General features: G+C 34.9%; 2 protein-coding genes across 2 annotated transcripts; both read right to left on the bottom strand.

The window, feature by feature from the left end:
* Positions 1-1,901: 1,901 nt before the first annotated feature.
* On the bottom strand, positions 1,902-10,094 carry LOC130049115 (multiple epidermal growth factor-like domains protein 10). The gene is made up of 7 exons (XM_056146326.1): positions 9,908-10,094; positions 8,231-8,371; positions 6,815-6,940; positions 6,092-6,110; positions 5,951-5,991; positions 2,971-2,992; positions 1,902-2,729 (listed from the first exon to the last, which is right to left on the bottom strand). The coding sequence occupies exons 1-7, from the start codon at positions 10,029-10,031 to the stop codon at positions 2,636-2,638; spliced, it is 567 nt and encodes a 188-aa protein (XP_056002301.1). The 5' UTR covers positions 10,032-10,094; the 3' UTR covers positions 1,902-2,635.
* Positions 10,095-14,145: 4,051 nt separating this feature from the next.
* LOC130049719 (laminin subunit beta-1-like) lies at positions 14,146-25,678 on the bottom strand. The gene is made up of 6 exons (XM_056147665.1): positions 25,666-25,678; positions 23,318-23,548; positions 20,597-20,848; positions 20,361-20,498; positions 15,797-15,934; positions 14,146-14,312 (listed from the first exon to the last, which is right to left on the bottom strand). Exons 1-6 carry the CDS (start codon positions 25,676-25,678, stop codon positions 14,146-14,148), a joined length of 939 nt encoding a protein of 312 aa, XP_056003640.1.
* Positions 25,679-27,093: the final 1,415 nt, after the last annotated feature.

The raw sequence follows: 27,093 nt of genomic DNA, 5'->3' as shown, positions 1-27,093 counted from the left end.
AGAAAAGAAATAGTCAAGATATTCAGGACTCTGCAACTGAGCCATACGAAGCTGGTACGTTCAAAAACTTGGTGGACGTAATTCTGTGTCATTGTATCAACTTTTGCCCTAAGAAACGCCCTTTTCTCGAGCACCCCATTGTCATGAAATACAAAAACATTCGATCGTTTAAACAGGACATAAAACTGAAGACATATTAACTCTCACCCAAGTAGAACATTCAAATATAAACTACAGTCCCCGGCCCCCTCATAAAGAAAATCAAATTACTCAAACATAAACTACATCTATACATAACGTAATATTCAATTTCATCTTCAATGGGGAACCAAAATTTTGACGGAAGACTCAATAGATAAGTCTGGGTATCATAAGTATGTATATATTCCTATGTCCAGTTGTTGTGTATTCCCTCTTTGCCCACCCCGCCCCCTGGACCGTTTTTATAGTAGTAGAGAAAGGAAGTTTAAATGCAATTGTAAAGTGATGAAATGGATATAAGTAATCAACATTTACCCCTACCCAACGATACCAAAATCCCATTTTTTTTTTTGCTTGTCAATTGAAATGTTTTTGCATGATCAACTTCTCCAGCTGCCCCTATCTACTTGCCTATATTCTATCTCAAACCTTAAATGGCATTATGAAATTAAAAAAAAGTAATACGAGTAAAGCATATAGCAAAATATCATTACAATGTAACATTATCCTATTAAAAAAACAACTCTTAAGTAACATATTTTTAATTTCGTATAATACAAGACAGTCAAAAAGTGAATAATCCTCCTAGGCACAAGATCCCACCTCTGGTATGCCCAGGGGTCCGTGTTTGTCCATCTACTTACTTTGTATTGCTTATAGGGGGTATGAGATTGATCACGGGTCGTTATCTTCACCTTTCATTACAAGGAATACATGTATATTAATCCCAATCTTAACTACACATTATCAGGGTTTTTTTCACAAAAGAAAAGTACATTATTGTTCCCCAAGGAACGCAATATTTTGTGAACATCGTATGTACAGTAGAACACTGTCGGTTACGATAAAAGAAATAAACAGCTGATGCATTTTGCACCACTTTGTACCACATGCATTTTCATGGCATACTGTACGCGTTTTGTATATTTATAAATACTGTACGTAAAATTTTATATTCGTGGATTAAAATCGTACACTTTCTTTTCAAACTATTGTTTTACCCATTCAAAATATGAACGTCCACTATATATCACTGATGTGCGTACGCGCATTGGCTGCGATTAGCCTAAGTGAAATATCGTCGTATGTTGTTGATATCACATGTTATTTTATGTTTAGTGAAATGCATCCACATAGATAATATAATGGTAAAATTTTCAACAAATACATTGTTTGTGAAGTGCTTCATTCATCATCATATAAACTATTCAAATGTTGATCATCTACCGTGTAACATGAATTATCATTAAGCGGTGGTGCGTCCTATCTATACACCGTTCTCTTTACACTGGCAATAACAACAAATATGAAATCACGTCTGTAAGACTGGCTTAAATTCATCCGGAATTTTTTTTTTTTTTTTACTATTATGTTTCCAATAAATGTCAAACCCTTTAAATGAATATCCGATAAGCATATATTTTTTGAAAACACATTTACTACCCTAATGATTCCCGTTTCCTCTTCAACTGCCAAGAAGTGTGCATTTCATCACCTGAAATTACGTCATGATGACAATTCTGTAAGCATCTTTCAATTGATATTTTAACCGTTCTTCCATCGTCGTCCGTGATGAAACTAACAGGAATTGTCAGTTTTTTCGTAAATTTTCAATCCATACAAAAAGTATTCGGGACGACGACGAAAGAGGTGTTAAAATTCAGTGGTTTATCCATACAAAACCATAGAAACATCATAAATTGCTTCATGACCCTTACTTTATTTGATTATGTAATACGCATGCGTATATATGAGTTGATTTCCATATGTGTTTGAGAGTAACTACCTGTATGAGTTACTCTTTTAAAAATTAAAGAAGAAAATATCTGCAACGCAAACTAATTTTTCCCCATAAAAACTTGGCAGAATTTCGCCAAAACCGCAAGTACTTCTATGATTCAATAAATTAATGAAAATAACATTGATAGATTTCAATACATACAATTACAATTTATCATGTTTTCCCGTGAGTTCTCAGTTAATCACGGTCATTTTGACATGGGCTATAATCGCTAGGGCGCCAATGATAATACAACAATATATATATATATATATATATATATATACATTCAAAATATATAAAGACAGGTTCACACCGTTCATGTAAGATATAAGTAATTATTCAACAGTTTTATCCCACGTACTCCCGTCATATGTTCATAAATCATTGAGACATTAGATTGCATTCAAAATAACAACACACTCATCAACGGTCAGCGTTGTGGACAACGAAATGAAATGCATTGGACGTTCGACGTCAAAAATGTACTGCATTCTATGTGAAGGTTCATCATGGAAAACTAAATACGGTGGAAATAAATGCAGTAAAAATAATATATATCTTCGTCTTAGACTTTTCCGGCTACGTTCTATGTGAAAGTTCATCATAGAAAACTAAGTACGGTGGAAATAACTGCAGTACAAATAACTCGTCTTAGACTTTCCCGGTAGATTCGGTATGATGGTGAAGTTCCTCATACGTGTTCGGTTTGGCAAGGTCTCCCAGTTCTGCATACGGGGATCCAACCCTGTTATTGAGAAGTACATGTGGTACACATTTCGGTTTCATTTAAGATTTTCTGAAAATTACCGATTCCATTCTTATGTTCATTAATTTAAGTAATGGAATAATTTGTTTAGTATAATGTGTCCTCTACCGTAGTTCCAATATATTACTACAATGTTGGATAGTAAATGCTATAAGGTAATCTTGCTTATAAACCACTTCAATATTAAGCTCATTCCTTCAACAATTCAAGACATACATACCGATTTGAACCGCTTGGTATATCTGAGAATGAAATAAAATAATTTGACCCGAGTTTCAATGCGAAATGTTGATTTATAAAAGAAATTGCAGAAAACAAACGCAACAGCATCGGAACCTGATACTGCATTACATCTCAAATTCAAATGCATGCAGTAAAGTTGGCATCACAGCGATATTTTCAGCGTTTTCAATTCTCAGAAATCACAACAGCTTATACTACAGATGACTGGAGACAATAACCAAAGTTCACTTGTCCGTGAAAGCATCTTTAAGAGTTTATTCTGGAAACTTACACACCGGTCATTGTGTTCTATCACACAATATTTTAAGTGTATGAGACGCATACTTCAAAATCGTGATTTATGGGTGATACACAGATTCTGAAGTACAATGTTTACTTTGACCAGACAAGCAAGTAATTTATTTTCATTTGTAGCAAATTATTACATGAATTAAAAAAAAAAACGAAAGTAGAATTAGCATGTGGTATCAAGTTTTAAAATGTTATATAGACTAACTCTCATACATATTAAGATATATGAATGTCTACCTGATTAGATGAACAAACTGAAGATATGTTGACGTTACTGTTTACCACAGTTTTGTGACACGTGTCAGATATATGATCAATCGTACAAGTGATTATAAGCAAATATCCCATATGTTTAATAATTTACAATTCCAGGGGTTAAGTGCTCCTTCCATAACATTGCATCTGTACAATTTACATGTCGCAGTTGTATTACAGAAGACATATATAATTTACATGATAAGGACTAGATATCGAAATAACAAACGTCACTTCCTGTAATTGAAATTTAAAGAAATAACCACCATATGACCATGACTTCACTTTGAAAGTTTCCAGAATTAGGGAGTATTTTCTTCTTTTTTGAGTTTACTAGGAAAATGGAAATTAAAAACAGAAACCAATGATAATTCCAAATCATTGCAGATTTTATTTCAGAATACCAGCAAAAGGTGCAAAGATATTTGTATTAATCCATTTGCCTTTCAAGAAAAGTCAGAAATCAATATTAATTTGAATTCGTTTTCAAAATCATGAGTATTTTATGGGAAGAGACTAAATTTCAGAGTGTTATACCTATCTACAAATTCAATGGGTATGTGTACAGTCTGTTTTATTTTCACTGCATATTTTACAAAACAATGCATAAGTGGGAAACATCCCCTTATCTGGAGCTCAGCAAGAAATTAAAGATTCCACATATGAATACAAGAGCCCCATGGGCTTAGAATCGTTATTCTGATACATTGTAGAACAGGCAATAATTCTCACTAACCAATATTAATCAATTAACAAAGTTTGATGATGTTAAGTCAAATAGTACCTGAAAATTTAAATGTAACTGTCCAAAAGTAGGTCACGGTGACCTACTTTTGGTCGACACACTGGAGGCTCAAGATGCATCAAGTGACAAGTCAAATAGTATTCAAATATAGCCGTCAAATTCCAAAAGAAGGCCACAGTGACCTACGTTTGGTCGACACACTCCAAAGACTCAAGATGCATCAACTGACAAAGTTTGATAATTGAAGTCTAATAGTATCTAAAATATTCAGATGATTATAAGTCAAATAGTATCTGAAATATTCAAATTTAGCCGTCAAAATCCAAAACAATAAGTCACGGCGACCGATTTTTTAGTCAACACACTCTTATGACTCAACATGCATCAACTGACAAAGTTTGATAATTGTAAGTCAAATAGTATCTGAAATATTAAAATATAGCGGTCAAACTCAAGATGCATCAACTGACAAAGTTTGATGATCCTAGCTTTTATAGTGTCCAAAATATGCATCTAAAATTGAAAATGTGACATTTGAATGTCTGCAAAATTCAAAAAGTAGGTCACTGTGACTTACTTTTTTATAAATATATTTTGAAGCCTCTAGACGTAGACAAGGTTTAATCCTTCTAAACCTCTCGGTATCTGAAATAACAACCTAAAATGTATTCATAAATGATTAGCCATAACATCCAAAATAAAGGCGATGATGACATACTTTTCACATGAAGCACTTTAAAAGTCCCATGATCCGCAACTGACAACTTTTAATGAATATAGGTTCAAAAATATCCAAGATATGCATCAAAATCCATTCAATAATACTTGCCTGCGAAATTCAAAAGTAGATCACAATGACCTACTTTTCAGACAACATGATATTAGGTACTAAGATGCATCAACTGACAAAATTTGATGATCATAGTCCTTATGCTAAGCAAAATATTAAAGTTTTAACAAAACAAAATTGATGGTCAATTTTGAAGTGACCTTGAGACCACACCATTTGCCCCAGGATGATACCTTGAACCATTTTACATTTACACCATTTCCTGATCATTATGCTAAAGTTTGGTGATAATTTGTCCAGTGGTTCTTGAGAAGAAGACTTTTTAGCAACCACTACTTTTGTTTGCATTTTCCTAATTATCTCCCCTTGTTAAAGGGCCACAACCCTATTTTTAGTGTAAATGAAAGCCCTTGGGCAAAAATATCCTGTGAAAATTTGACAAAAATTGGCCAAGGGGTTCTTGAGATATATTCCTTTTTCCAAAAAGTTGATGCACACCGCACACTACACGCCAGACATATGGCCATATGATTAGCTCTTTGAGCCTTCGGCTCAGAAGAGCTAAAAATGTAACATGATTTGACGGTGAGTAACGTTGTATAAGAATATTTCAAGTGCTGAATCTGTGCAAGTATGGTTCTCCATTGATTACAGCATTTCGTCAGTCCACTTTCAAATCAAGCATCGTTTGACATAACACGTTATAGAGCAGAGTAAACAGAAAACGAAAAATTAGTTTCATTATTGAACATGAAATATTTAGATTATTAATGATATGCACTCCATCAACAATGATTGCCTACAAACTGAACGCATTAATATAAAGTCTGCGAAATCTTTAAAATTATGCACTTCGTGATAAGGGGATGGATTTACCTGAGTTGTGAGCACTCCTTGTTTCACTTGTACAGTTTTCTCTGAAATCAATAAAAGATACCTTGTGATGCATCCGATTAATGATCAACTTCTTAAACGTGTCTTACAGAAATGAAATATGAAATGAAATGTGATAGTTACCCTTTCTTTGCGTTTCCTGCTGAAATAACAATATTATAAACATAAGTATTGTTACACAGTTGTCTATGCGATTTATATGTAATGGATACTGTCTTTAAGAATTATATAATAGTACACACGATTTGTAATGTGAGGACATTTTGGAGTTGATATAAACAGGTAGTGCAACTTACAATACGGCACTTGTCTTTTTTTTTTAATTGATTATGTTGCTGTCTGTGTCTCTTGATTGATTTCATATATGTGAGTATCTTTTGCGTATGATCAATTTCAAATTGAAGCAGACTGCTGTCAAATAACTGCAGGGATTTCTAAAGTATCGTTTAAAGTAAACATTTCGCAAATTATATTGTACTGATAATGATCTAGTTTGCAAGTACAATCTGTCAATAGTTTAAAAGTTGTCTGTTCAGTTTCATAACAAATGATATGTCATTCTGTAACTGACTTTGATTGACGAGATAACAGGCTAACGGCGGGTGTGACGGAACAACATGGATTGCTTACTCCTCGTTGACACCAAATCCCCCTCTAGTGTACCCAGGGTTATGTGTTTGTTATCCCTGTTCCTGATATTCACTTTATATTTGAAATTAATATTTCGCTTTCTATGTGTTTGTTTTAACTGTGCAATATTAAGGATAATCTGGGAAGCAAAGACAATCGTCATCTTTATAATTGTTTCCTGTATTATACATACATCTGGGTTATTTTTATACTTACGTTGATTTCTCTTCCACATCAGGAAGTTGATGACACTTCCGATGAGCACTATGATAATAGATACTACAAGACTTATGATGATGGCGGTGTTGTCATCTGTACAAGTTGTAGCGCGGAATGATAGCTCTTTTGTAAATAAAGGTAATGAACTCTATCAGCGATAATGAATGATAAGCTGCAAAATTTAGAAGTGTTAAAAGTTCGTGTACTTTGATATTTATTGGAATAATTCATTTCAAACTATAGAGGAAGATAATACCTCTAAAACAAAACCGTACTAAAACAAATTAAGGCATCAGTGGATCTAGGACTGCTTATTTATATACAATGCTCACTTGCATTCATATGTCGATTAAATGTTCCAGTAAATTAACTCAAAATCAAAGACATCACAGAGTACTCCATATTTATTTTATTTACAATATTCAATTAAAGTGTTTTTGTAATTGTGTTGTGGTGGTGTCGTAGATACAAACATGAATCGGAATCCAGCAGAACTCAACCATTTACCTTATTTAGGAAGAAGATAGTACTGGTATGAAATATCTAGATTGTATGGATGACCAATGTCCATGTTGCATATTGACTGTTGACAAGATAGAGTCTGAGAATATAGTAAAATTTCATTATAAAAATGTAATGTACTCAAAGGCAGGCTGAATGACCTCTGCTTCCATGCTATAAATTCCTGTTTCATTGGAAAGTCGTGCAGAGAAAACGTCATTTGTGATTACTGCAGAAGCAGCAGCTTTAAGTTGGTCCTTTGTATCATTTGTATAAATATCAATTGAAGAATATTTGGATTGTTTTATTCAGAATATTTTTTTAAGTCAACGGAGTTTGTTTAAGATTTTGTTTTGAGTTTCAGAAAGTGGTGCATGTAATTTTGGTTTTAGTAATTTACATGGTGGTATTGTAGAACATAATGAAGGCTTTACGGTGTTCAAAGACAAGTTAGAATCATGTATATTGTTTAAGTCGTAGACCAATTCATTTTATACACTTCTTGTTTTTAATGAACACTGATCAATCTTACAAATATTCAAACTACGGATAAATGCAGGGTTATCAGTGTTAGCTTTTAATTTAGCATTGTATTGTAAGATAAGTTTTATTCAACATAGATCGAGAAGTGTTTCGTTTGTCTGAACATACAAATTATCTATAAAGATGGCTAATCAAATTGTGTTTATATGTAAAACATTCAAACGCATATACTTATAGGAGCAGGTAGTGATTTACCAAAGTTGAAATTTTCATGATCCCTGATTTCAGGGTGGAATTCAATCATCATAATAGCTATTCCCTTTATCATTAGAGAAAAAAAACCTTGGATTTTGCTCATATTATAAAACAGATGGCCGTCACTTATCAAACAATTAAGACGGAAAGATAGATAATTCTTTATTTTGTTACCTGTACCACAGAGAGGCCCGCTCCACCCCTCCTTGCATCCGCTCTCACAAATTCCGGTGACCTGATCACAACTTCCATTGCTACCACAGTACACGGTACACCTGTTCTCACAATTGATACCGAAATATCCACTGGGGCATTCTATTCAATTACATTATTTACGTTTAAATGTTATAACTATAAATACATCATACGTATCAAATTTATAAAGTAACAAAGACGTCCAACGGAGCTACATAGAGGATATCTATATTGCGTGTTTTGATATTCGGTTTACCCAACGCGTTGATATGGTTTATCTATAATAAATACACCATATCAACTCGTTGGATAAGCCAAAATATCAAAACGCGCAACTACATGTATAGATGTTCTATTTATTTTGTACGTCTTCTTTTCGCTTAATCTTGAGATGATCCCCACTATGGTAAAAACAGCTGATTGAATTTATTTTGAATCCGTGGTTTTGACGTCGTGATTTATCGGTCTGCCTTACGCGGGAAAAAAATAGTGTGCATAAACTCCATCCAATACAGTACAAAAGGGTACTTTTATCAAAGACATAATGGATGAAAATTGTTTTAGAAGGGATTATAATATAATTAATAATAGTTTTCCCATTCCAACAAATTAACAACTAATGACCGAGTATTTATTTTTTTGACGTATGTCTCACCTTCTGATAGAAGTTTGATGTCGGCGTCTTTTTGAAATAAACATATGTAGGCTAACAACGATCAATGAAAGTAATATTTTAATGTAGAATGTTCAACAGTTTACAATGAAAAGTAAAAGTGTTTTGTGCATTTGGATTTTATTCACGTGGTTTCTTTGGATCTGAGGGCAAAAGGAGATCTTGAGGCATTTTAATCCTAGTAAGTAAAGCTGTTGAGATTTATCACATTTCAATATGGCTGTGCGTGTGAATACTTGGAACCGCAGCATGACGAGGTACTTTCGATTAGGCTTGTCTAGTAGACTTGTTGATTCCTTGTCGATGATAATAGTGTGAACATCTTTTTGTTTTCTAGACTTAATTTTTGAGTAGTTATTGATCGAGTTAACATTTTTATGGCCGGTAACTTGTAGTATATGTCAGTGGGGGCAACATCATTTTAATTTTGCTATAAAGGAAATTCTAAATAAATGCAGAATAACAAGTTATACGCTTTATTTCTTGCGTCAATATCCATAAACACAGAAAATATGTCATCCAGGCGGGGACAGTGTCAACAGTAGTTCGGACCAGAAGTGCTTTATCAAACGGGCGTGTGATAAAGCTAATGCTTTATCTCACTTGCAATATACACCACACGTATGGGATAAAATGTAGTATATGCAGATATCTACGTGTTTTGCCATTTCTAAATTTTGTTTACATGGCAAAACATTTATTCACGACAAACTATGAAATGCCTCGTTTTCTGTCATCAATTTTCGTTTTGCAAATATTCATGAATAGATAGCTTGGATAAAAATAATTTCACAATGTACGTCATTTCATTATTTATGCATAAACGCTTCTGAGTTTCACAGCATCACTGTGTTTACTTCTAACACTTTAAGTTTTGTGACGGTTATCTCGACGAAGTAACTGTACTTCATGATTTGTACCTGTCTATCATATACCAATTACATGTAGTCTTACAATAAATACATATTACATGTAAAACTCACTCTCCTTGCAGTTCCATCCCTGATACCCGGAAGAACAGCCATTCAAACACGTGCCATTAATATGGTGACACTGTTTGTTGTGTAGACAGGGGACGCAACTCTGTGTGCAGCCTGCGCCGTACATCCCACCGTCACATTCTGCAAGAAACCAATATCAAGTTAAAGTCATCATGTACACCCCAAAGTATATTTTGCAGGACGGAAACACTATCAAAGCAATCGATTTCAGATTGAAGGTGATTGATTTTTCCAAATTTATACTATCATATGTATTTTGCGTATTGAATCGATTGAGACACATAACATCATAGATACTTGATATTAGAATATTCCTACATAATTATGGGAAGTTGAGAAAGGAGAAGCTGCTGTCATAAGATTGAATTCTTACTTTGCTGTTAACATATATATTCAATAAAATATCTTATGTAAAGTCAGGATTTTGCAACATCCATGGTAGTTATAACAATTTAGTTTACCAATACAACCTCTCATTGGGTCAAATGCTGTCGGACTTGTTTCATATCGATTGTTAGGCCGCTCTAGGCACACGGATTTTGACTACGGAACCCCGTTTATCTTATCTAAATATAGAGATCACGGGTGTGACGGGTCGACAGGGGATGCTTACTATTCCAAGGCAATTCATCCCACATATGATATATCCAGGGGCATGTGTTTGTCCAACTCTCTATTTCGTATCGCTTGTAGGAGTTATTGTTCGTTATCTTCGCCTTCCATCCAAGTACAAAGCAGATGTGAAAGCCTTTATGATGGCATTTATTTCAAGTTTACCCAGATATGTCAAATCGTAGTGGTTACCCAACATACACCTTTTGAAAGATTCAGCGCTCCTTCATGGCATCGCTGTGAACTCATTAGCTATGCTTTGAACACAACTATCTATGAAATCGTGCTTAAAGGGCAGAATATTTTATCAAGTCCACCCAGTTTTTCAATATTAATTAGACGAATTTGAAAGAATCTGGAAACAATGAGATCGATATTAAAGGTTGTCCAATTGCCCAATACAAGTAAAAACCCAGTTCGGAAAAATGAAACTCAATGCTTACTTGCCCCATGGGACAAGTGCTTATTTTCTTAGGAGGTTAATGGGTATCAAGTATTAGAAAATAATGTTCAACTTCGTATTTTTGCAATTCTTTACAGAGCCGTAAATTTTAGGCCCATTTCTAGTAGTGTAGCATATCTTATCCTACCAGTAAGTCGTTCGTAATAGCATAACTATCCGACGTACAACTTTTTAAAGTTATGTTTATCAGAAAATGGCAATTTCACAAACGTATATCGAAGTGGCATTCACTCCGAAAGAAGACGAATTTCAAAAGGACAGACAATGCTGAGAAGAAGATCAATTTCAATTTAAAAAGAGTTTCATGTAACGTGATAATCCTAACTTACTGGTTTGATTGATACTTACAGCAGTATGACCGGTACCTTCTGTCAGAAATTCAGCGCTATTGCCAGTACTTTATATTTTCTTACCCGTAATATAATTTACAGGATTGATAGCATCTATGTCCATTTTCATTGAATTATTGACTAAAAACTAATTTGTTACACGTTTGAAACTTTTTTATTCTTCAATTTAAATCATATATGCGTATCAACACATCGTCGCAAATATATGTACCCATTCCGCTTTTTCTTTTTGCGGTAAAAAAATCTTTTTCTACCTTGACCTTTGTGATTTCTTAGACATTTGACATTTCGTTTTCATTTTGCCACCAATTGTACTCAACTATGATAATGCCACAGGGCTAGGCAACCCGTGAACTTGTATGCAATCAATGATCATTGGCTATACATAATTCAAAATTGTAACCTAGCTCTTTACATGTTGTAGCTTAAAGAAGGAAAATTGGATTGTGGTTAACCCCATAAAAGATGTTTGTAAAACATATGTATGCCTCCATGGTGCAATTATACACATGCATCATTTTATTGATAGTAGTATCACCAATTCAAAATATGAAGCAGACAATATTTTCCTATGTCAAGAGTAGATTGACCAAGTGACCTAAAATTCAATAGGGGTAATCTTCTCCTTCTCTACATGTATGCTGTACTAGTCTACCAATCTTGGTGTCAATCAATCAATCAGGTCCCAAATTATAGGAAACAATGTTTGACCATGTAAATTCAAAATCAATTTAGGGTCATATTCTTCTGAACATGTCCGTCAACCAAAGGTTTCTGAATATATTGAGCAGGCAATATATCCCTATGTCCAGTTTGACCATTGAACTTTGACCATGTGGATTCAAAATTAATTGGGGTAATCTTCTCCATAAGATGTACCAATGTACTGAGGGTGATGTCTGTCAAGCAAAGCGTTCTCTAGACATTGAGTGGTCAGTATATTTCAATGTCCAGTTTGATCCTTGACCTTTGATCATGTGACCTCAAAGTAAAAGGGGGTCATCTACTCCTTGGATTTATCAGTGTATCAAGTCTGATGTCTGATAAGCAGAGGTTTCTCAGGATATTGAGCGGACAATGTCTTCCTATATCCAGAAAAAGATTGACCCTCGAACTTTGACTTGCAAAACAATAGTCCTCTTCTACTCATAACCAACGCACATAAGAAATATCAAATTGGATGTTTGACAAGCAAAGGGTTCTCAAGATATTGAGAGGACATTATATTACTTTTCCAGTTTGACCCTTGACCATGTGACCTCAAAATTAATAGGGGTCATTTTTTCCTAAAGATGTACTAATGTACCAAGTGTAGTGTCTGTCAAGCAAAGGGTTATCTAGACATTGAGTAGTCAACATATTCCTATGTCCAGTTTGATTCTTGACCATGTGACTTCAAAATCATTAGAGGTAATCTACTCCTTAGGATGTACCAGTGTATCAAGTTTGATGTTTGGTAAGCAGAGACTTCTCAAGATGACATTGAGGTGACAATGTCGTCCTATGTTTAGAGTAGATTGGCCCCTGACATTTGGACCTAATATACATTACTAGGGTTCCTTTTCTACTCATAACCAACCCACATATGGAATATCATTACCACCACGTGAATGGTTCTCAAGATATTGAGCAGACAAGATGTGGCCTACCGACCGACCGACTGACCGACATAAGGACCGACCGACCTATAGGTGCAAAGCAATATGTCCCTCTTCTTTGAAGAGGGCATAGTAACAAACAATAACCGATCTTATAAATACTATAAAGAACAGAGAATCAAAAATAGGGCAATGTAAATATCTGAAAACATCTGCCTGTAACCTTCGAAGTAAACTTGATGCCATGATGTATTGTGCCAAATTTATTCGAATTGGTTCAGTGGTTCTTGAGAAGAATATGCTTAACATGTAACAATGTCTTTTTATAAGTGATATTTTCTTTCGATTGAACAAATTTAAGTTCCCTTTACCAAAGGATACTTAAAATACATCTCTATCCCTCGAAGTTTATTCCACACTGTAAATTTGTATATTCTCGCATAACGAATTTTAAACTTTCGCAATAATGCCTAATCTATTCCGTTCTTTCAAACAACAAAACGTACAATATGAAATATACCCAAATTAAATTAATTGTGAATTCAGATTTATGTATGAATAGGGACGGGTACGAATTGAATAGATTTCAAGATGGTTTACTTAAATAACGCGAGGAATATAACGCCCGTCGACGTAAATGGTGCATTGTGACGTCGAATCTAACTGCGATATGTTTTCTTTCAAATCAAACAATCGCAGCCATTTTCCTTGAATTGTGAACTCCATCGGGATTTTTGAGTGTTTGAATGAAAGAAAACCCGCAGAGAAAACATACGTTGTTTAAATCGCATGTTTTGAAGGGTGTGCAGTCGTCTGTCAAACGTGCAGCCATTTTTTTTTATTTATTTTTTTGATCTCTAACGTAAATAATGACGCAAAGGTTCATGGGAGAAAAATTATCGATGGTATAAATCGACAGGGTCAATTTGATTGGCTTAACGAAAGGTCATGCGGACGTGACCCTATATGGGGTTACGTCAGATCCTAGTGTAGCGATCTAAGTGAGCGGATCTCAGGATCTGGTTTTAATCAGATTGTCTGCATCATGAAAGATGAAGATTAAAAAAACTGTGATTAATCTCATAACTCTTATAATCAATACAAAACACGGAACCCTGGATATACAATGTACCATATATCATGCATCACGTTATTGAAAATAAAACATTTCAAACACTGATCGCCAATTTGTTTTAACTAGATTCCCTCCGACATACAGTTACCTTCCAGACATGTTGGTATCTTCCATCCCGGTTTACAGCCCCTGTCACAATCCCCTGTAAATCTGTTACAGCGGTTTGTCACTTTACAGTTCTCACTGCATCTCTGTCCGCAGTTCTTCCCATAATAACCAGGCTGACATGCTATTTTTGAAGAAAGGTAAATTGTATAGCAACATGTTTTGCCAATCAAAGCGTTTAACATTAAGAAAATCATATAAGTGTCCTTGCCTTGCACCAAAAGATGAAACAATGATCAATCTCATATATATTCTAATGCATACAGAATTTAAAGCAGAACATGCATACATCCTTATTAACATCAGGTGTGGGGTGACCTGTCTGGGAGGAGAAAGCATGTCCTATTGATCGGTTACAACTACCATTACCTTTATAATATCTTGTTCCGGCGAACGGGGCAATTCTAGTTACAATTATTATTCAAACAATTGGTATGAAACAAGTGAAACCGCATTTAACCTACACGACTGGGTGTATATGCAAATACTTGCACATTCCATGGTTTGATTTTTATGCTATGTTTTTGTTGCTTTTGTTTCCATTGAGTATTCTTCATGAATATGAAGAAGTCATGAAACACAATCCTCTTGTGTGCTAATATTGAAAAAAATCAACTTTAAATGTAGAGTTTGTACTAATAAACAATATTTATTTGTTTGAACTATTTCAGGTAGAGGGTCATAATGACAATTATCAATATTTTCATATTAATTGATGACATGGTGCGATTCAAATTGAAGAGAAGTCATCATGATAAAGTTTGGATCTTCTACTCCTCAAAAGGGTACCAGTGTACCATTCAAAGGGATCATGATATATTGAACGAAAATTACCCTCCATAGTAATACGACCTATGACCTTACAAACAATAGTGGTCGTCTGCTCTTTTGGGTGTAGAAGTGTATCAAGTTTGATGTCTGTCAAGTAGTTGACTTTGACGATACTGGTGAAAATATCCTCATATGTCCCAGCGTAGTCTGACCCTTAATATTGTGACTTCAAACTCAGCAGGCGTCATGGCTACTTCAGGAGAACAAGTGTACAAAATTTTGAATACGTCATGCGAAAAGTTCACAAGATATCGTTTAGACAATATCTTTATATGTCTAATTGTCAGTGTGACGCTTGACCATTGACGAGGTGACTTCAAGATCGGAAGGGTTAGCTAATGTTTAAGGGAAACCAATAGAACAATTTTGACATCTGTCAAGCAAATGGCTTTCAAATATCAAGCGGATATTGATCACTGTTCGTTATTTTCACCTTTTATGTTTTAAGTTCTGGCGCGGTCAAGTTACGAGTAGTATTCGAATCACTGGCGTGAAGGAAGAGTAGCACACCAGAAAAATCTAACATGGATGGAAAGTGGAGGATATGTGCAATACAAAATTACCTTATTTTGTAAAGTAGTCAGAAAAATAATTAAAATCCCCGTTAGACTCGAACCCACAAGCCTCTTGGATATGACCTTGGCAATAGATGACCATGTCATGACAAAATCTGCTAAATTGTCTAACACGTTGTTATATTCATCGTGAGTGAACACATCCTATAAAAATACCGTTTGTGAAAATCATATTTCAGGGAAACAGAAACGATGAACTCACGTGTCTGGCATTTGTCCCCCTCCACTCCCTTGTTACATCCCCTTGGACACATGCCGGTGGCATGGTGACAGGTCTCTCCATCACTACAGTTACCACATGATAAAGAACATTCCAGTCCGTATGTCTGTACAGCACATACTGAAAGTGTCCAAATAGTTTGTAATAGTCAAATGCTAAAAAGTATATCCACGCTGAAGCCTACAAAATGTAACACAAATATTCCATAAAATTAATGAAATTCACAATTGCCTTTCGTGTAAATAATTGTACAATTCAAGAGATCTTTTTGGTGATTTCAACGAACTTTTGTAGCTATATATATGTGCAATCAGATATGCGAGTGCCCTCCCCCCCCCCCCCCCCCCAAAAAAAAATAAAAAATCAGTAACACATCTGCAAGCGCACCATCACGAACCGAGAATCGAGAATAGGACATACATGGACTTGTGGGATACCTAGGACTAAGCATTATCTGTTGACCAGACACTGGCCGTCCTTCCATGGTCTTAGTCGCGTAAACTAGGCAATCCGTAGTTAAAATCAGTATTAAAAAACTACATAACAATCTATATGAAACATAAACAACATCAGATACGATTTGATAGTTCAACTAAGGAGATATTGAATCATATCTTGATTAATCTAATGTGTGTCATCAATAACGATAACAAATCAATAATGATTAGAATTTGTAAATTCAATAATGTTGACATTTTAAATATATGGAGTTTTACCAAAATATGGTTATACACATACGTAGTGTTGGTATTGTTAATTTATCTAATTAATCAAAATGTATGACAGCTTTACAAATGCCATTGACCTACACTCCTTAAAGGATTTATCCAGATGTTCCATATAAGCTGGATATGGTATTACAAGATAACACTATGAAAACGTAAGCGCTTTCATTTGATCATCAGACTTTTATTACCAGACATTTTGACATACCATTGAAATTGTATATATACGATGTATACTGTGAAATCATTAGAATTCGTGGAGGTTCAATTTTCCTGCAATTCGTGGGTACCGCTCACCCACGAATTTATATCCTCAACGAATAAAGAATCATAATTACATTCCAGAGGTATCTTTCTTACAAACATATAAATCTACGAAATGACGTCCCCACGAACCCATAAACATTCAGTAATCCAAGAAAATTGGACCCCACGAATTTAAATGATCTTACAGTAGATATCAAGGGTATATATTGTCAAATATTTCAATACATAATCACTGTATACTAACCAGGTTTAGAGCTACAAATCATAAATTACCCATACAAACGGGGAAGTGGTTAGATATAAATGGAAATCAAAGATGATGGAATATTTGCAGCTCTGATATTGGAGTTGAAGGGTCTTATAATCTTATATATCCTGCTTTGAATGATATTATGCGACATTATATACCAGAACATTTCGTACTAGACTTAATGCTATCAAATTTCATGATCTATTTGAATCCAAAAATGAAAAAAAAAACTACTTTTAAATACATACAATTAAATAACGAGAGTAGACGCCCCCGTTTAAATGTATATAACCTATTATTGTACTTATTCATCATTAAGATTATGATATCTATTAATATGGAAAAGAATTTGATACATCGACAGAATGGATTAAAAGTACAGTGTATAAGAGAAATATCAAAATCCCGCATTAAACATATAAAAATAAAAGTGTGTACCGTCTATCCTTCTGTGTTTAGTAAATCAGAAGTGATAAAAGAATAAAATGGGTCAGATGAAGAATGTGTTTTGGTTCCAGCAGACAAGCTTGTAACAACCATAGTTGCTAACTCGCATGATTCTGTCGGGTTACACCCGATTTGTTGACCCCTTCCGGGTAATCCGATTATTTTTTTATTACCCGGCATGCCATATTTTTCATCCGATTTCTGGATTTGGTTTTGTAAATTAGTTCGCGTGAGAAATTTCCAGTTTGCAACAAAAGCTTTGATGTAAAACGTATACGATACCAATTTTGATGCACCAGATGCGCATTTCGACAAATAATGTCTCTTCAGTGATGCTCAACCGAAATGTTTGAAATCCGAAATAGCAATGAAGTTTTAGAGCTATTATAGGGAAAAACAGTGTGCCAAAAAAGTGGAGTCAAACTCGTCTAAGGATAAGAGATATGCGTGAGGGAGATACCCCTCAAGTTTGATAAGAATTTCTAAATTTTATAACAGGAATTAAATATACATCCGTATTTTCAAGCTAGTAACAAAGTACTTAGCTACCCGGCTGTAGAGACCCTCGGAGACTAACAGTCCACCAGCAGAGGCCTCGACCCAGGGGTCATAATGTAAAACTTAATCGGTACCAATTGTGATGCACCAGATGCGCATTTCAACAAATAACGTCTCTTCAGTGATGCTCAACTGAAATATTATCTAAGTAAACAATGCCAATAGGCATGTACATTACAGAGAACCAGATGTTAACAATTATTTGCGAGTTGTTTCGACAAATCGGCGATTAAAGTCATTATGTAACATGGCTTCCACCAAGAGCAGACCCTTATCAGGACCAGCAGAGACGCCAACAAAAACAAAACCATACTTGGTATGTTTCTACCTACCAACAAATCTGGGAAAATTACTTTCCATGCTTAAAAAAAGTTATTGACTGGGGGCAGCATGAAGCTTATTGTCAATTGTGTATCTCGCACTTGTCTATTAGGTATGGATCTAAATGTGATCTGACAACACATGCTAAAAGGCAAAATCATATAAAAAAATACTTGACACAAAAGTCATACAATTACTGTCGTAATTCTTGCCATCATCTTTGAATTGTTGACATTGTAAAGGATATGCACACTGAATTCGGATCTGAACTATACAATGAAACAGTAAGTGCCCTCTTATGATGTAAATTGAATAAATTATGGTCTGCTTTGTATATATCAGTCTTGAAAATTTAAAATTTAAAATGTGCCACTATCAGTTACAATGCATCTCTTCAATAAAATAGAACATATTATATACATTTTTGTTGCAAATATTTTTTAAACATCAACACTTATAACACATGCAATCCTAACAGATATCTAGTGAATGCCGTTACACAATGTGACCATATTGTTTGCCTTCCAGAGAGGGTCATGGCCCTCTTTTTGAATGTTGGAGGTTGGGAACTATGGTAACAACATTATCTTTATTTGCAAGGCTCATTATTACAACTGTATTGTATACGAACTCTCTGACACACATGAGAAGTCGACGATGGAGAAGCCGAAACAATCCCGCCTGTAAAACAAGCCGAGTTGCCAGTTTGACGCTAGTATCTACCTTTAATAAAATACCCAAGCATGAAGCAGAAGTGGACGACCCCGTGGTGTCCCCAATTCCGAGCTCACAGGAATACATCGAATCGACATTGAAGTTCCGATTTTTCAGTCGACCTTTGGAAGCCCTCCGTGTTACACGGAGTATACAGGTGTATTCACTGAAGACAATATAATGTACTGTACATTTCTGGTAAAATATTATTAAGATATTGATTATATAAACTATAGAGATATGCATTTCCACTGGCAATTTTAGATTGTTTTAATGAGGGGATTTCGAGTTCCAACTTCATTTGTTTCAATTCTTTGTAATAGGGGTAATTCATATTGATACAAATTTCCGTTGGGTTTTCTACGGTAGATAATTTAATTTAGCATGATTTATGTTTGTCTTAGTAGGGTAGTTATGATTTGTTTATTGGTTTGTATGTTTCATTGAGAGTATCAATGATACATGTAACTCAAGTCTATGTGACATTTTATAACAATGATGCCTTCACCTCATATTTGAATTTGATAATGTACACATTACGCAACCCGACGAGTTAGATAAATATACTAGGTGCAGTTTAATGCAAAAGGAAAACAATCGGTCAACGATGTAAGATAACTGCGTTATGTTAGCATTAAATTGGCGCATGTTAAGTTTCTTTTTTTTTTTCTTAAATATATTGATACAAATCCCCCAAAATCCACTTCATTTGATTCCAACACCATCTGAATTCCACTGATTTATCAGGACTTGTATATACATGAATTTTTGTAATAGATTTGACGGTATTTTGTAATTTAGAATGTTTCTTGTGCTGTACTTTTACAAGAAATGTCTTTTAAAAATCTACTAATTACAGGAAGAATAGTCACAAGATGAACTTTTTACGCATCGAAAATATCTATTTATTTCGAAATAAGTTAGTAACCACTTAACATAAAGCGAATAACAACACGAATAAAAACAATGCATTAAGTGAACTAGAATTAGAATCCAAAGACAGTTTCCACAATTCCTAAAAATAACATCTTTAACAACACGAATACAACTCTTTTTTCATTATATTCAATATACGACCCCGGTAGTTTTCGAATGTATGCACTAAACGATTTTGACGATAAAAGGAAAACCTGATACACGCAAAAGACGATACACGATATACCTAATATACGCAAAACACGATATACCTGGTATACGCAAACACGATACACGATATACCTGATAACATAGGATAAACGCATGATACGTGTTTGTGTATGTTTACCTTGACTGCAGCGAGGACCTTGATATCCCGGCATACACCCCAGACATTGACCCGTAATGACGTCACACCTTTTCTCTTGACATCCGTCAGGACAGGGTTGATCACAATTAAGTCCATAATATTTTGGGTCAGGGCATCCTGTATTAGGAGAGAGACATTCAGTCATTGAATTATCTATTTCACACGATCAATAATTGGAATTGAGAAGATAATTCAGGAGACTATATTAAACTCACCATAAACTTCCACTTCACACAGTTCATTGTATGCTTTCGGCCAGTAGTAATCAGGATAGGTAACACCCCGCCTCCGTTCGTTGTAGTATATCACATATCGTCCATGAACAGAACAGTTTATTGTCTGGTTCTCTATTGGTGTACCCTCCGTAGTCTGTATATCATGGAAACAAAGATGGCCGTCATCCTTTGACGTAGTGTTGGACACATAGAGGAAAAATCCAGCAAACCGCGTAGTGTATACACTAGGAACTGAAAGTACATAAGATGAAATCGGATCTTACATAACTGATGCACATATTTGTATGAAATACACGATTCGCCAACTTTACGATGTTTTCACCAACGTCTCTGGATCTTTAGCTCGTGTTTTAATACAGTCAGATTTATAATAAAATATCATAAGTTACTTGTTCAATATCAATGTAGTACATTCAGCGATAAAAGTTCTGCCACGATTTACGTCTTGGTATTTCGGACTGACACCTGGATTTTGAAAATGTCCATCTCTTCGATTGGCGAGTAAAATTTATCCCAGCCTGTACTTGTAAGTGAGAGGCCACTGACAGATTTCCAGCTGCCTGCCCACAACTTTTATACCGTTTCAAATACAAGTATAACCATAAAGAAATTCGTCGTCACAAACCATCTTTAAACTGACATTTACACATGCAATGTTTCGAAAATAAAATAACTTAATTATGATTGAACGCCCTAAATTTATAGTCGGCAAGAATGTGTACCTCTAAATACAGCCATTTTGGGTAAAATATTTGGAGTTTTATTAAATTTATTTTGCAAATTTGTGGCGAAAAGGGGGGGGGGGGTCTAAATCTGTCCTTGCAATTTCTGTTATGACACGATACGTGCCTATACATAATCAAGTACATTGCAAGGGGGCTAAAACGAATAAAAGAGGGAAGATACAGAGACGTCAAAAGCATTCTATTGGAGGTTAAACTTACCTTCCCCCAGAGAGTACATTTAACAATATGCCCCCCCCCCTCCCGCGGGATCGCACAGGTCTATGAAAAATAATTTATATCAATCGAGCAATATTGAACAAAATTAATTTTAAAAAAAAAATAAAAAAATTTAATTACCTATTTTTCTGCATTTTAAACATATCAATTAATATTAACAATTCCAGCTTCATGCTGCAGTGTACAAATGATTTGCACACAGAATTGAACAGGTCCAGGTACTTTGGAGAAAGTTACCCAAATATTGCAATCTGGTTTATTTTTGAAAGAGTCAATTGGTATTGGTGAAATAATTTTAGCCCCGATAAAACAATGAGAGTGTTGATTTCCTAATTTAATTTATTTTTTTTTTAATTTTGGAAGGGGGGAGGATGTTATGCAAGATCTTTACACGTGTCGATCCTCGTAAAAACCCGAGCTTTGAGTTGATGAGATGCCATCATCTCTTGAGAATCAGAAGTTCTGTTCTGATTTCATACAAAATATTTATGTCAGTCGTTATTGGAGACATATGTAAACAAATGAATGTCTGCTTGATTTCCAATTTAATTTTTAACCCACCCACCCCCCCAAAAACAACCCACACCCGACTCGATCAAGAAATTCGTTTTTGTTTCCATTAACATTTCCTAGCTCTCTCGTACAAATGATTTCAACTGTTTTCGATTTTGAACAGCACCCATACTAATATAACTCTTATAATATATGCGCAGTCAGAGTGTGTTACTACCCGGAAGTTGCCATATTCACACTAAATGTAAGAATACAAAGCGAGATAACTCACGTTTTCGGAAAGGCCTATACTTGGGGGATAATGATTTTTTACCAATGAATCACAAATGTGCACGTTGGTTTTTGTATTGGGGACAAAATTAAAACAGAAATAACGTTAAATGTAAGGTAAAGTGATAGTAAATTATTTTTCATTAAACCCTAATGTCGCAATTTTTATCATAACGGAATGTTAAGTAGTCATCTATATTTTATAGGGTTATTGAACTTATATTGGTGAATATTGGCACAAGTTGATTGTAAAAATGCACGAGCTTGCAAGTTCAATAACCCTTTTATTATATAGCTAAAGTATTTAATTGTTAAATTATATCCCCTTTCACTCAAAATAGACGAGAATTCATTAATATTAGCATCTAAGGTGAAAGTGTGCAATATCAGCATTCATTTCTTAACTGTTCAATATTAAACTCGTCATTGTTTTGTTTACGTCGTTACGGTAAGAGCAATATTCAACGTTCATACTCGGAATCTTTCGTGAGCATACAATTTACGCAATGCAATGTTAGCTTTCAATAAATTTTCAGGATATTAAACGCTAACATTCTCTAGATTTCACGCAGATAATATACATCTAATATACTGTCTATTAGCTATATAATAAATCAACATACTCAAGCGGTGGTCTAGAGGTTAGAACGTTCGCCCCGCATGCGAAGGCCGGGATTCGAATTCCGTCCGCGACAGATATAAGTCGTTAAGTAGTGGATTATTTCATATAATGCATTTAAGAGAAACTTCGTGTCGGGATTTATATGTAGAATGTCATCGCTGTTAAACTGCAAGAGAGCAATCCTTTAATTTGTACCAAATTTTCTTCAGTCACGATCACTGAAAGTTCAATTCAATAATTACCTAGATATTGAGTGCGTAACCTTGTTAGTATTAGAACTAATCATTGCAAAATATAATTAGGTAAATAGTGAATAAAATAATCAACACTTACTTGGCTTATTGTCCGTCCTATAGTAAATGTTAATGTGACTGATGCTGACCACACTCCCAAGGTCCACTCTCCACGTTGCTGTTGTTTGTCCAGTATTAGATTGAGTGCATTGGTGTCCTCCTCCTGAGCGGTCAGTGTATTTTCCGTCAACTGCCTTCGCTGCTCCCCAGTCCACTTCTTGACCAGTAAAATCATGTTGCTGCCATGCTGGTTTCCGCAGTGCTAGATTTTCTGGAAAGTAACAAAATTAGTAGCAAAATGCAACTGTAAATGTAATGGTCTTAGCTTTATATTTCGAATATTTCATGCTTTAAAATCAACATCAGATCAAAATGTGTGGACCATTATATTGAATGTGCAGTATGCTCCACTCGTGTGCAAATTGCAATTTCAAAAAAATAAAAAACAAGAGGCCCAGGGGCCTTATAGGTCACCTGAGTATCATGTAACAACCTTCCAATGTTTGAATTAGGTTTGTGTTTAAATATAAGAATTTTACTTTTGGATGGAAGAAACATTGAATAGCTATGTGGTCATGAAGTACATGTGTCATTTTTATGTTCAATCAAAAATCCTTTTAAAAAAAACCTAGGTCTGAGACATCATAAAGAAAACGGTTATTTACTCCTTAGATAAAATCTATATAAGAAGATTTTCAAAGAATTTCTACATTTTCACTATATGACCAATAGAGCCCCACCCTAACACAAGAACCCCTGCCCCAGGGGCCATGAATTTCACAATTTTGGTAGAGGGTTCAACGCTCATTATAATTATGCCCACAGTTTGTCTCCTTGATGTCCAGGAGTAAAGAAGATTTTTTAAAATTACACTCATTTTGATAGTTTTTGCCCCACCCCTAAGACCCCAGGGGGGCAGGGACCACGACTTTCACAATGTATGTTTCCCTCCACCCACAGATGCTATATGCCAAAATTGGTTGAAATTGTTTCAAGGGTTTTAGAGAAGAAGCTGAAAATGTTCAAATGTTAACGCACGACGAACGACGAACGACGACGGACAAAAACAGATAGCAATAGGTCACTTGAATGATTCAGGTGACCTAAAAGAAACTTTACTATATTACAAAGACTAATCATACATTGTACTGGTAACATTGGGATATTCCACTATCATGTAACCCGACCGAATGGTATCAATGTTAAACCAGCGAACCCCCCCCCCCTCTCTGATATATTCCGTCAATCAAAGATTTTTCCCACTTCCAAGTTTTCTGAGTAAAACTAAGTAAAATATAATTTAAATGTGTGTAACCATGTTCATCAAACAAGTTGGTCTACCTTTTATCACTTGAAACTTATTACCACATTCCATACTGTATGTACACGCAATAATCCCATAGTACTCTTAAGGAGAATGCTACACCATGGAAATATGGTATGGATGACAAGTGGGGGATTTGTGCAATGATGAATTTAAACTTAAATTTTTAAAACCTACTTCATTTAGTCAAAAACTAGTTTTAGTACTAAGCAATTATTACAAGACCCGAAGCTTCTATCTACAGACCAGCAGTCAACCAGCTAACTGAGTGAGCTATTCAGGTAAGTAAGTTGAAAATGAGGACCTCAATTCACTTATTCTAAAAGGCTCTAAATACAGAGAACCTCGGTCTTTCAATTGGCGACATAATTTCAATTCTATTATGAATTATGTCGAGGATTATGCCAGACGATGGGCTAAATATGAAAAAGAAGAACTTGATACATTGTCAAAATGGGTTAAAATTGAGAACTCTTTGCACGGCAGGCATCAAAGTTAATACATTGGTACATCGTAAGAAGCAAATGACAGCTATTGGTTTTGAGGTCAAAGTCCAAGCGTCAAACTGGACATAGAAAGATATTGTCCGCTTAATATCTTGGAAACTCTTTGTTTGACAGACATTAAACTTGGTACACTGGTACAGCTTAAGGAGTAGATGATGGTTCCTATTGATTTTGAGGTCGCATGGTCAGAGGTCAAGGGTCAAACTGGATAGTATCTGCTTAATATCTTGAATTGGGTTCGCACTACTATCAATTAAATGATGCATGTCTATAACCCTTTTCAATTTTGCCCAACGGGGGTATATGTGTTTTACAAACAATTCTTGTTATAGATACACTGTGGATTTTTATATGATAACAAAAGCTCTTTGGGTTATTAATTTTAAAAATCCTATCAACTGTTTTATTGCCTTTGTTAGTAAGTCCTGCTGCTATATTACAGTGTATTAAGGATTTGTTCTTGGCACATTGATTTTGACGACGGATAATTTCATTTACCTGATCAAGATGTAGGACTCACGGCTTATAGGCGTTGTGAGATTGAGCAATGTTCGTTACCTTCATCTTTCATCGAAGATGCTTTATTTATTAACAGTAAATATTTTCATCCATTTGTCGATTTGATATATTCATGTGATCTCGAAATAAAAGACACCAGAGTCCTTCAAATTTGAAATGTACTTAAATATTTCTTTGAGAATAAATATTAACGGCTTCTCCATCGTCGGCTTCCCGTGTTTATGTGGTAGTGTTCTGTTGTCGGTTGCATATGGTGTTTATGCCACTCGACAAATTCGATGCCCGGGAGCTTGTTCTGCGTGTGATCAGTTTTTAAATCAAGGCAGGCTACTGACAACAAAATGATGTTACAGGGTGTCATTTACAGTTAGCATTTCGCAAATAACATGGTCGTTATAATGGTCTTGTTTGCCAATGTGACCTATCATGGAGTTAGTTGGTGTTTGGCAGGTTTCATATCGATTATTGGGCCATTATTGGCACAGTGATTTTGGCGACGGATTGTTCCGGATAACATCAATGCAGATCTTAAACTCCCGATGCGTGATCGGTACCTAATCATGAATAGGCTTATTCTTCGCCATGTCCACACATCTTCTTTTAGAATAAAGAAATTAGGTCTCTTTAATATAACTAGATTTCAATGTTCGACATTGAATTCAATATCGAATGAAGCTCGTGAATGTCAATTATATAATGTCAACAATATCATGATATAGAAACACATTTAATTCCTCATGCTAAGAATTATTTTAGGTGATATGTAATGCACAAGTAAAACTAATCTCGTAAATCTCATAAAAAATATCAATACATATTTTTGTCAGTTTTCAAACTTACTAGTTTTGTTGAATTGCTACGTGACTATGGGATTTGTATATAATACTTTAACAAATACAGATTAAGCAAGTAAATTTCACTAGCGGGTTTTTTTCGGGGGGGGGGGGCATTTTGAATTTTTGTTTTCATTTTGTGTCTTCCTCTTTGAAAATGTGCAAGAGTTCCTGAATCAACAGGATATCAACTGTGAATCATTTTCTAAAATATGGTGTTTTTGTTTTGTTGGTGGGTTTGTTTTTACTGTTCTTTTCAATGTCCTCAAACACGGAAGGATGCCTCTGTTTATCTACATTTTCCACATATAGAACAAATAAAGACAGAACAATATGAAGAAGCTCCGATGATAAATTTTCTTCTTATATCTAACTTGAAATCGACTTATGTAAATGTATCTATGTAGATTCACTAACGTTTGAGAACGTATGTTGGTGCAATTACAGAAAAATGCATATGTGATACATGCTAATGTAGAAAGGGTGTGACCGGTCAACAGGGGATGCTTACTCCTCCTAGGCACCTGATCCCACCTCTGGTGTGTCCAGGGGTCCGTGTTTGCCCAATTATCTATTTTGTATTGCTTGTAGGAGTTATGAGATTGATCACTGTTCGTTATCTTCACCTTGCATA

The sequence above is a fragment of the Ostrea edulis genome, chromosome 8 (assembly GCF_947568905.1).
Source record: "Ostrea edulis chromosome 8, xbOstEdul1.1, whole genome shotgun sequence".
NCBI lineage: Eukaryota > Metazoa > Mollusca > Bivalvia > Ostreida > Ostreidae > Ostrea > Ostrea edulis.
The sequence above is the reverse complement of the archived record's forward strand: the minus strand, read 5'-3'. Positions and strand labels throughout refer to the sequence as shown.

What these genes read in the sequence shown, in the direction of transcription:
- LOC130049115 (XM_056146326.1), bottom strand. Translation starts at nt 10,031, where the DNA reads ATGTACGGCGCAGGCTGCACACAGAGTTGCGTCCCCTGTCTACACAAC. An exon ending in GGGATGGAACTGCAAGGAGA is followed by an intron (nt 8,372 to 9,907) that starts GTGAGTTTTACA and finishes GTAATTGAATAG; the next exon opens with AATGCCCCAGTGGATATTTC. An exon ending in CGGGCCTCTCTGTGGTACAG is followed by an intron (nt 6,941 to 8,230) that starts GTAACAAAATAA and finishes TATTTACAAAAG; the next exon opens with AGCTATCATTCCGCGCTACA.
- LOC130049719 (XM_056147665.1), bottom strand. An exon ending in TAGGACGGACAATAAGCCAA is followed by an intron (nt 20,849 to 23,317) that starts GTAAGTGTTGAT and finishes ATGTACTTTCAG; the next exon opens with TTCCTAGTGTATACACTACG. An exon ending in GGGGGACAAATGCCAGACAC is followed by an intron (nt 14,313 to 15,796) that starts GTGAGTTCATCG and finishes CTTCAAAAATAG; the next exon opens with CATGTCAGCCTGGTTATTAT.